The sequence below is a fragment of the Amblyomma americanum genome, chromosome 7, assembly GCF_052857255.1.
Source record: "Amblyomma americanum isolate KBUSLIRL-KWMA chromosome 7, ASM5285725v1, whole genome shotgun sequence".
Classification (NCBI taxonomy): domain Eukaryota; kingdom Metazoa; phylum Arthropoda; class Arachnida; order Ixodida; family Ixodidae; genus Amblyomma; species Amblyomma americanum.
In genome coordinates, this window is record NC_135503.1 from 54681027 (window position 1) to 54692665 (window position 11639).

The window sequence follows — 11639 nt, forward strand, 5'->3', positions numbered from 1 at the left end:
AGAATCCTTCATAACATTTCGTTTCATTTTTCATGCAGTACGGCGGCGGCTGTAGTGGGCCTTTCAGGAGAGAAGTTATCTGACAAGACTTGACGCAGGCTATTAGGCTGAAGTTCCTTTTTAAGAGCGGTGGTTCTGCCAGAAATCGAAGTCAGCCACAGAGGCAGGAGAACGGGTGTATGAACAAATTTCAAATATCTTTATCCTACACAGAGTCCTACAATAAACTCAAAGCTGCGAAGAGTCACAAACACTCCTGATCCGCTATCAAGGCTGCGAGGGAACACAGCAGTGTATAGGCTTGCTGGAGAACCTGAGAACTTGCGTGTAGAGAAGACGTAGTCGATATGGTGAAAACTAAACATGTAATCTACCATATGTTGAGTAGCCTTCTCTCTGCTTTGGCTGCAATTGCTCGCACTGTTTCTTTGAGAATGCAACGTCAACGAGCCAGTATATTTCCTTCCCAGCTTACCAATGGAGATCGTCCGGCACTGATGGGTGGGTCCGTCTTGTGCGTAAGTATCTCTGCTCTCCCCTGATGAACTTTCTCTCTCTGTCTCTCTCTCTCTCTCTCCTGCGTCCCATGTTGTATCGAAGAAGAAATTAAGAATCCTGGTCTGGTTTGGAAGGAACCATTTTGAAGGGTCACTTGAAGTTTCTATGCTCATTTCGATTTTTTAGACATCCGCTAAATATTAACGTTAAAAGCAGCGATAAAATTTGAGAAATTATAATGACTCGGCTTATGTAAGGCAATATCTCAGCGAGCAGTTTATTAATGCCGTCTTGTAGATGGGGACAGCTTTTTGTACTTTTGAAGGCGACGCTGATCCTCGGCTTCTGCTTCCGCAATATTTTTGGCTCAGCAAGCCAAATAATTGTTCACTTTTTTCATATCAAGCTTTATTTCTTGTCGCCAAAAGGGTAATTGAATTGCAAATGTAGTCGGCTTCATTTCTGAACATTAGGTCTCTACTAAATTTAGAGCTGCTCGTGCAGACTTGTCAGAAAAACCTGTTCCGGTCTATATATAGCTTATGCGCAAAAGGGAAACCAATTTTTCAGCTGACAAAATGGCGTCCATTCGAGAGCAGCGGAGTTGAGTTCCAGTCCAGCAGCATGGCCACGAGACGAGTATTCCTGCGAGAAAGACCTCCGGGTTACAGTAAACGACAAGACACATGCGGAAAAATGTCGACAAGTTGTTGAGAAGTGTTCAGGTCACGTGGTTTCCGTTTTAGTTCTGCATGGAGAAAATCTATGGCATCCCTGAAACTCTAAACATCTGCAGGTCGAGGACAGCCCTCGTCTGCACATTTCAAGACTAGGGTTTTTGGGAGTGCCGTAAGTGTTCTACTATACGGCTCTACTTTTGACCATGTGCTTTTACCTGGTAAATGTGCCAGTGCCCTTCATCATTTTGTGCACACCTCTTCTTCGCTGCCTTCCTTGCATTCCAACTTCCGGTGCGCTGCACGCAAACAGTGATGCAGGCCGGCACGGTATGTGGGCATGAACCCGTGAGAGAGCTGTGGCCCCTTGTTCGGGAAAGGATGCAGGTCGCGTTGATGTCCCACGCGGCCAGTGCGAAGTCTAAGAAAAACCATCCAGCACGTTGCTTCTATATGCAAACCGCTAGTCGAAAGCTCTCCCGGGCTCTATGTAACCACGCGCTTCTTCCCACAGCTTTGCGTGCATCCGGGGCCTCGAGCTATGTCACTAACTGTAACTGTAAACAAAACATAATAAAAGGCTCGATGCAAACGTTCCTCCGACATGAGAATATGCCAGCAGGTGGACTCCAGCTGAGAGTCTAGTACGTGTAGTCGCATTCAAGTGGCGGCGCAGTATGCATGAACATGGATGTTTCGAGACTAGAACTCTTCCGCAAAGATAGCAGGGCATGAGCCTGGCTTGTTACCCTGGTTCAGATTCGCGACAACTGTAATTATGGAAGGCTGAATGCGCGCATTAAGTGAGCCGGTACATTGGTTCCTGCGTCAAACATCGTACGGAATTCGCAAACATTACAAGGCCTCATTAGCAGAAGGAGCAAAAAAAAAAAAAAAAGCCCGGTGACAGTACAGGACGGATGTACAGTCTCGGTCAAAAGTCTTAAGGCCAAAGGCTTTTCTCTTCAGCCGCATAATGCAGCCGTTACGGCATTCTTAAAGACCGGATGACTTGAAATGCTAGCAGAAGGTTTCTTCTTGCGGTAGAGAAGCTTCCTGCTTGAATTGTGTTTTGAACGATTCGCTATACGGAACATTCTAAGAACATTCATTTCGCTGCAGCTCAGCGCTGTGGCCTTAAGACTTTTGACCAAGACTAAGACCTGCAAAGATAGTGTGCTCTGACTCCACCAACGATTAACGAACTGCAGCCGCAGTTTCTTAGTAGGCTGAGAGTAAAGCCAGGAGTCAGACACTTGCAGTAAGCTTCCACAAAAGCTTGGTCGAGTCTGTTGCATTGGAGGCAAAAAATGGCGGCCCATGCAACAAATCATGTTAGTGTATTGTGCTTGATGTTGATGTTGACTAACCAAAGCCAGTTCTACCTTCGCGAATGAAAACGCGTACCTATAATTATTCGCACTCAAAGAGTGAACTGCGTTTATGGGTAGGCGTGGTGTCAGCTGGGTACTTTCCGCAGTTCCGTGTGCATAACGTGGTGGAGCTTGAACCAATACATTCGCACACGAAACATATTTCGAGCTAGGTTTTTGCGCGTATGTGCTCTGACCAGAGGAAGGCTCAGCACAAGTCAACGACCGCCACCGTCACCAGGCTAACAAGCACTTAGTGAGTAGCGCTCGCTTTCTCAAGTGTTTGTCACGGCGATTTTCAGACCTATGTGCTAAATGAAAAAGTGAAAAGGCAAAGGCTAGTGGAAGCAAATATGATAAACCGCTGTAGAAAGAGTTGCCATTCAGAGGGGCGACACGTTTTTTATCTTCTTCCACAACCTACGTAATGGAACAGATTCGCCAAAATAGTCCTGGCTGACCCCATGTTCTAACACTCCTCCGAGACGGGGATAGTAGAGTTAGGGCTACTTTCTACATTGCACTTATTCCACATGGCCAAAATTACAGCAGAAGCATCTTGTGTCTCGCGCTGAATACAGAATATAAGTGCAGGCAGCTTCAACATGAAAAAGGGGCATCTTAATTGCATTCAGCCTTACTCCACAAGTAAGGGCGAAAAGCGCCCATTTTCATTGATCTCAGTGGCTTTCCTCAGAACGAAAAAGACCCGCGTGACATTCTCAAATTCTGTGTAGAAATAACAAGAGAATAAGTGCTTGTCTGGAAAGTCACTGTTCCCTTTAATATTCCAGCAACCTGACGTCTTTCGATATAGAAAGAAACTTTGATATCGACGAGCTACACAACATGGTGACACGTCGTGAGCTTATTGCAAGAATTGTTTGTTGCAACAAGTTTTTAAAATGTCTTGGCTCGGGCATGAGGCCGACTCAACTGCGTACAACAAATTCTGCTACGTCGGCCTCCTGTGCACGTAAACGATAATGGGATAGTGGAGAGTTTTAGCACAGCAGAGGCGTATTAGCGTAGACGTATTTCATATTACCGGCTGCCTGCTACGTGCCCCATCAGGCCACTAGACTGAAAAACTCTCAGTGCCTAATCACTAAGGAGAAAACTCCCACAGCTGTGGCCTTACAGCGTTGATCATGGTCAGGATGAAGCTGAAATTGACCCATTGGCACTACATGCTGGCCTGTTCACAAGTCACCACTCGCTTCTGCAGGTATCATGGTTGATAGCTTCATGGAATGCGAAAACGATGAGACACTGATCAATCGGAGATGTGGAAAATACAAAAGCATTTGTAGGGCTTGGGTGAGAGTTTCCACTCACGCTATGGAACACTAGTTTCGTTTGCGGGCTGTGTATGCCAATTGATTCGATTTAGCTGCTATACTTTCCACGCCGAGAGGCTGAAACTCTTCCCAGTGCTTCGCACTTCCGTTGAGCTTCAATAATAAATCTCCCATGCTGGCGACACTGAGGCGGAACCTGCAGCTGTCGTCAAGGTTGCGGTCATGCCTGTGCGCTGCATCCTACGTGCGCTGTGTTTCTCGACAGAAAGTCTCTGTCAGAAGTAAACAACGATCAGCTATTTAATATAGGAGAAGTAATGCGTTTGGGCAACGGCCGAACGTGTAAATCGTAGGGATAGAGTCGTGAGCAATATGAGAGGGAGCAAAGTTTGAACACTCATTTTTTTATTCCTCTATAATTATCTGCGACATGAACAGTTTTTTTTTTTGCTTTCTAACTAGCTTATCTCTTGGTGTATAATACCCAAAAGTGATTCAGAAAATTTAGTAGAGAATTAACCAGAAAATTCGCAGTTTTGAGCAAAAAGTTTGTTCCCTCTGATATTCTTCGCGTCTGTACACGTGTAGTACACGTGGAGCACATGTGGAATACAAGAGTGCCTGTCTGACACTCTTGTACTTCCGGAGTAGGACCCTACCGGCACTATTTCTCTCACGTGCAGTCTCGAAATTTTCAGTATTGCCGCTACCTTCCCCATGAACGCCAGGAAACTTGAAGGCAGATTTTAAGACCAGGTGCACACGAGACTGTAAAGAAGAAAATATAATAAATTAAGAGCTTGTAACACTTCATTTTGTTTTGACCAGGAACTGTCCGTTTTATTTCGGCATAACAACAGAGCAGGACATCTTCTCACGGGAGACGCCTTGCTCGAGCTGTACAAGTTGATGCATCACCAACACAACAACGAGAGCAGACAGAACAGCCGCTCTTCGCGCGCGCTCAATATTTTCTTCCTTTTTAATGCGTCCTCTTAAGAACAGGGTTGAATGTGCAGCGCGCTTTTTTTTAGTGTCACTCCTTAACACTTTGAACAATACACATGTAACTAAACTGTAGTCACATTCATTCAGCGTTCCTCTATGCAGACTTGGTCTTGCACGTTCATGCTTAAGAAGTTCGAGACAGTAACGTAAGAAAACAACCGCAGAAAATTGTCTCTGCCCAGAGGTGCTCAGAAAAAATGCTAAAAATATTGAATCACAAACAAACGGTGAGACCTGCACAGAGTAAAAGTGTATCAGCCAAAATAGAAAGGAGAATTTGTGATTAACTGCTGTTTATGGGAATTTCCTGATTTGCGGAAGTAGCGCATTTGAACGCTTTAGATTTATATGCCTTATAGAAGTTTTTAGCATGGAAGTAGTTTTAGGGTATAATGACATCTATATGGTGTTTCCAGCAAGCCCAAAACAGCAAGAGGTGCAGCAAGAGGTGTAGACTAGGCTGCTCAAGACACCTCCAAGGCACCTCAGGTGCAAGCTTTAAGTTCGTTTCACATCAAAAGTCTTAACAATTTAATAGCGACCGCTACCGAACCATGCAAATGAGAAGGAACACCGTGCAGCACACCAGACTGTCGTTGTCACTACATGCAGAAGGAATGAAGCAAAAAGAAAAATACAATCTGAAATTTTCTTGAAGTGAATTTTCTCAAATTCCCCATTTTGTCCATTCACGTCAAACCGTTTCGCATCTGTGCGATAAAATTGTTGTAAGCCATAAGTAAAAGTACCACATATCATGACCTTGATCTACAATTTCTACCGACAGGAGAGAATGTCTGCTTCAAGAAAAGTCACTGAGAAAAAAAAAAACACTTCAAAAAGCGGAAAAGTTCCTGAAAGTTGCAGGCTTCCAAGAAGCGCATTCCGCTTTCTTCTCTCTCATTACGACCACTGGCAGCCTTTACACAAAACTCAAGTGCATTAAGTAAACCCAGAATCAGAGCCTGACATGGTAGGTTCCAGCGTAATTATCAACAAAATGCAACTGAATGACATTCTGGAGGAACTTCGTAGAAAATTACTAAGAGCTTATACTGGAAGTCCTGAGCTCGTGCGTATAACAGCCACCTTATCTTCACGGCCAATTTTTTCGCCTAATAGCATGGTAAAAGCTATAACTCCCGGCTCTCATTTTTTAAGAACTGCAATTACAAAATAATGACTATGGTAAATCGCCACGAACAGCTCATGCGCTGATAGAGCGGACGGCTGTCTCGTGCGAGCGCAACTCCCCACAGTAATTATCCGTCTATTACTTTCCCGGTGCTGAACCAGGTGCGTGATGTCAAGAATGTTGTTATTACAGAGAACAGACTATGACCTACAGTATGTCCTACACAAATAAGAAAGAGGTTGAGGTGCTTAACTTAGTGAATATGTTCAGAAAGCATTTCACGACTTCATGTCCAGAAAAAGGCAAAACTCAGACGCGTTTCCAGGTGTGCAACCACCAACAACACTGCGTTGTGCTGCTGAGCTTTCCTCGTTGATCATAGTCCTGCCATGCCTTTGTTTTTGAGGACGCTGCACTTCCACAGAAAGGTCACAATAACGTAGCCGCTGTGCTTCCTCCAAATACAAGCAAACCATCCCTAGCTCGCAACACAAATCGGAAGCCATGTTTTCTCCGTTGAATGACCGACATAAAGCATACGCAGTCTACCATAGTAGCCTTAATAATTAATACGGGACTAGTTTCCTAGTTCTCGCCTCTAAGGATGGTCCTCTTCAAGCTGGCACGTCAGTCTTAAGAGCCTGTCGCCTTAAAATAAAAGAAGTGTCCCTGCAAAGTAGCTGCACAAAAACTGCTAGCCAGCTGTTTTGCGTACTGTACGGGCTATTTCTTCTCACGCCTTCCGTAAAATAGCACGCAGCAAAGGCGAAGTTGGGATCTTTCACACATCGTACATTTAGCTACACCTCGTACCCGGGAAGCTTTACACCCAATTTCAATAAGGTTTTTACCACATAGAACGTCGAGCTATTGGACGGTGTAACATGACCCACACCAGACTGCAACAGGAAAAAATGGTCGCATTACACGGAAAACCATCATGACAAAAAATCGTTGACCAGGTGTTGCTCAGCAGTTTCCTCAACTACTCGTGAGCGTCACTTACACCATCCCGAAAAAAAATCGTGGGATGCAACAAGCGAGCGTTCGTGCACGTCTCCTTCCTGTTCACAGTATTATTTACGCTTCAAATAAAAAAAGATCGGGAGTTGCATTCCTGGAAACGCGATTCAAAACCACGGTCTACTCTGCATGCGTCATCCGGACATCCAAGACCGGCGCTATTTACTGTAGGCATGCTCACTTACAAAGCGTTAGCTTTAAACAGACACAAACCGAAACATATGACCCGCCGCGGTGGCTCAGTGGTTATGGCGCTCGGCTACTGATGCGAAGTTCCCGGGTTCGAACCCGACCGCTTCGGCTGCGTTTCGATGGAGGCGAAACGCTAAGGCGCCCGTGTGCTGTGCTATGTCAGTGCACGTTAAAGATCCCCAGGTGGTCGAAATTAGTCCGGAGCTCTCCACTACGGCACCTCTTTCTTCTTTCACTCCCTCCTTTATCCCTTCCCTTACGGCGTGATTCAGGTGTCCGCCGATATGTGAGACAGATACTGCGCCATTTCCTTCCCCCACAAAACCAATTATCAAAAAGAAACCTTTCTAACTCATGCCTTCAACCAGAAGCCAAGACCACAAAAGACTTATTCTTGGAGGTTTAAAAATGCACTGCAATGCCACTGGACGGGGTAAAGACGCGGCAATGATTCGAAGCCACGGCTGCACGCATAACGGGCTCTGGAATGCTCGAAGAATGTGTTGGGCAATTCTGTAGAGTTTTCGTTTTCAAATTTTAGCTTGCAAATCGTGACCTAAAGGCGCACATCTCTCTGACTCTTCATAGATAAAGTTTGTGACAAGAACTTCAATGGTAAACTCGCGGGCATGTGAGGGCTAGGCCTGCCCCAAATGGAATGATAGCTACAGCATTCAATTCCCTCATGAAACATGTTTCAAGAAAGCAAGCGACCGCTGAATCATTACTGGTGATTAATCCTACCGGGTCGCAGTAATTTGAATGTAAATACGCCCTCCAGCGCTGTTCTCAATGGTAGCTGAAGATCGGTGAATAAAGAGTGAAGCATGACAGCAGTATTAAACATACGATTATTAGCCGGAGGAATATGTTGAGTTTCCTGTGGTTTCGTTGTATTATTCATATTCAGTTCACTCTGGAGGAACTGCAGAAGGGAATGCAGTAAAGGCTGCCTCTTAAATAGGGTTTAGATAATTAGTTCTCTTTCAGCATGTTGCCTCAGAGTTCATTGTTCGAAGCTTCGTTGACTTCTGCTGCAAGAAAATTAATTCTGGCAAACAGACAAACGTCTCAGGTTCCCTGGGCTCACTTCATTGTCCGAGCGACGCGTCAGAAAATGTGACCAGTCTGATATCAAAGTAATTTTTCATATCTTACAAGGTTACTTTTCGTGCACCGCCAGCGCAGCCACACACGATTAGAAACATGGTCAGTCAGCCAGCTAAGCATGCACAGAGACACAGCGTTCTGTTACAACATAACAAGGCTCCACGAAGTGTTCCTCAGTATTCAATATGTATGCTGTCTTCAAGCAAACCCGCATTTCTCTAGCACACTGAAGTAAAAAAAAAGTAGCATAACTTGGACGTCGTCCACGCTGGAAGTTGTAGTTAAAACACGGCACACTCGCATAATCCCTAGCCCCTGCAAGAACAGCAGGATATCATATCAGCGGGCTCACAGTGCAGTACCACAGGATGGAGCACGGCGGTGAATAGTAATCCTATCGGGCACCGCAAGTCGCATGGGGTACGAATGCGTATATCCAACTCCGGGTAAGGGCTGTGCGTGTAGACGGTGTCGTTGCCACTTTGTCATATACGTCACGCAGTAACACAACAAACGAACAAAAACACACGTTGAGGACACAGTGGCACTTCGCACACTAGTACCGAGCGCTCGCTTGGCACGGCATCTATCCGGTAGTACTGGAGCACAGCAGCATTTGTGTCGACCAGGAGGTAACTGCTCCGTATCGCCCATGAGAAGGAGAAAAACGGAGGCGGGTGCTCCTAGGTTTTGAATGTTAGCACGGCAACACCCTTACTCCGGGCTTTGTCCTTTCACCAAGCGTAGTTCTTGGACGAGGCCTTCTTCCTCGTAAAGTTTGTGTCCGGCGTGACGGGCCTGTGGGATGGACCACCGTAGCCGCCGTTGTCCCTTAAGTCGAGGTCACCGACAAGCTGAGCCAGTTCCCTGTCCTTCTTATCCATGCCGGAAGGTCCAGGATCGCCGCTGCCGTCAGGAGCGCCATTAAGGAAGTGAAGGTTGGCGAGGCTGTTGGACCTCGAGCGATGCTCCTGTCGAATAGAGTAAGAGAAGGCCCGCTCGTTGAGGTGGCCCTTCCTGCGGTAGATGCCCGTGTTGAAAGGGGAGTCACCGTCCACCGCAGCAGCCTCGTCGTGGTGGCCGTTGCTGCGCCTGTGCTCCTTGCCGGGCTTAGAGGACGGCGGGTGTTCGCCTCCCCTGTGCTTCCCTCCGTGAGGACGGGGCGCCGTGCTGTAGTTCTGCATGAAGTACTGCTCGTGCGGGAACATGCCTGGCTGGTAGGAGGCCGTCGGGCTCATGGCTCGCACCGCGGGGACGTACGACGGCTCCTCGGCGCTGTACAACATGGGCCTCTCGGGAGGCCTACGCATTCGCTCAGAGTGGATCATCATGGGCGGCGGTGGATGGTTGCCGCTGTAACCCGATATGACGCTGTAGCCGTTGAGGTGAGGAGGTGGCATGGGCAGCGGCGGCTGCTGAGGAGACGAATTGGAGGACTTGGACTTTGACTTTTTCTTCGACTTTGACTGCTCCTTGTGGCCGTTCGCCTTACTAGAGCTGGGAGGCGGAAGTGGCGGCAGCGGAGGAGGCGGTGGTCGAGAAGGGATGGCTAGCTGCCGAGGACGAGACATCCTGGACTGCGTGGCGGCTGTCGACTGGACGCTTCGCAGCGTTCCACTGGTGTCCATGTACACGAGCTCTCTGGGTGCTGGCCCGGTCCAGACCTTGTAGTTTCCTTCGTCATCTTCAGTATCGTCGTCAAGAAGGATGGAGCCGCCGTTTGCGTGCGGCACTCCGTTGCTGGTGGTGGGCTCAGATTGCTGGTGGCGCCATGCCTCAACTTTTTGCACGGTGTCCAGACCGACAACGGACTGAGCTCGCCGCGGGGGCCCATCCAGTGCGTATGGGTTTTCTTCCAATTGCTTGGCGTACGTGCAGTCGGCGTACGCGTGGAAGCAACAACGTACGAGAGCGTTGGCCGCAGCCTCCTTCTTACATATGAATGCGTGACATTCGAGTACCTTGATACCCGTCGTCCTCCTCAGGATGCAAGCAAAGAGCGGAGGCTGCTGCGGCCCCGCATGCCTCGCGAACGGGCTGTCGAGTGGCAGAAACTTCTCCACGCGTTCCGTTCCGCTTGATCCCGGCACCATGACGTAGCGCACGGCGGCGCAGTAGTGCAAGGTCTCGATTGGAAAAAAACGCACATGCTGGCGCAGGGACTCGTCCACGTTCTCTAGGAGAAGACCGTTGCTCCACACGCTGAGCCAAGAGTCAATGCCTCGAGCAGACAGCGGCCCCTGCTCAGGGTAGAGCTCGCGCAGTGGCTCCTGGATGCCCTGAAGGCCGTCCTTGGTGATGTGCGGGACGGCTGAGCCCAGGTAGAGGACCCGGCAGCGGCAGATCGGCGTCGTTGAGGACATCGTTCCGGAAACGCCTCCGGCGTGCGGTCAACACTGCAAGGCCTCGCGGCACAAGCGTCACGACGGCGGACACGCACTCACAAGCACGCCTCGATAATCCATGGAGGACACTGGCCGACGACGTACCCTTACTCTAGCCTTCCGCGGCGGGGCTTGTCGTGCGGTAATCCTGCGGGAAGATCCGACGTATGGAAGCGATCACACCATGCACTCGTCGACACTGCAGACCGGCGACGACCGACGCCGACCCTTCTGGGCTTCCTCGTCGAGCGACGGCGTTGCTCGCTGAGGCGCCTTCGTGACCGCTGCGTGGTACCGCTCGCGGCGGGGGAGCGCGCAGCGGGGCAAGCGAGGAATCCCCCCTCTTCCCGTGTCGAGAGGCTGCTCGGCCCGCGTAACGCGTCCTGCCATTGGCCGGGACGAGGCCTCGGTGCTGGTCGGGGCCAATGGAAAGGAGCGTTACGGCGGCGTCGACCTGGCTTCCTGTACACCGCCGACGTCCATCTTGTAGTTGCTCAGGAATGCCGCCACAAAGAAATCAGAAACCGGTTCTCCGGTGGGCTGTGAGAGCGAGGGAGCGTTCTCCCCTTACCACATCGCGCACTTTGGTTCGAGAAGGAGGAGGTGATTGCGGAACGCAGCGCCTGTCGGGGCAGGTATGAGCTCTCCCTCCCGCAAGGTTCGTCTCTCACACCTGGGGCAGAGTTTCGCTCTGCGTCCGCTCTCTTGCTACAGCAGACGCTGCACCAGCAGAAGCCAACAATCTGTGGCAGCTCCTCTTGCCGCGTTCCCCGTACGCTCAGTCAGCGCCGTGAATGGCCCTGCCTCTTATTCTTCGTCGTGCCTGGCTGTGTGCATTACTTCGAGGAAAACCAGCCAGACCGAGAGGCGGATGCTTCTGTGCGCAGTCCGTCGGTGCTCCCATGATGTTAGTCTGCGAATACTCCCGTGCGAGATGA

The 11639-nt window shown here is 49.1% G+C and overlaps 1 protein-coding gene across 1 annotated transcript; it reads right to left on the bottom strand.

Moving 5' to 3' along the window:
- Positions 1-4662: 4662 nt before the first annotated feature.
- LOC144099130 (uncharacterized) lies at positions 4663-11156 on the bottom strand. Its single transcript, XM_077632226.1, has one exon. It carries the CDS (start codon positions 10678-10680, stop codon positions 9052-9054), a length of 1629 nt encoding a protein of 542 aa, XP_077488352.1. The 5' UTR covers positions 10681-11156; the 3' UTR covers positions 4663-9051.
- Positions 11157-11639: the final 483 nt, after the last annotated feature.

Excerpts from the sequence above, each read along its gene's own strand:
- LOC144099130 (XM_077632226.1), bottom strand. The coding sequence starts at position 10,680 with ATGTCCTCAACGACGCCGATCTGCCGCTGCCGGGTCCTCTACCTGGGC.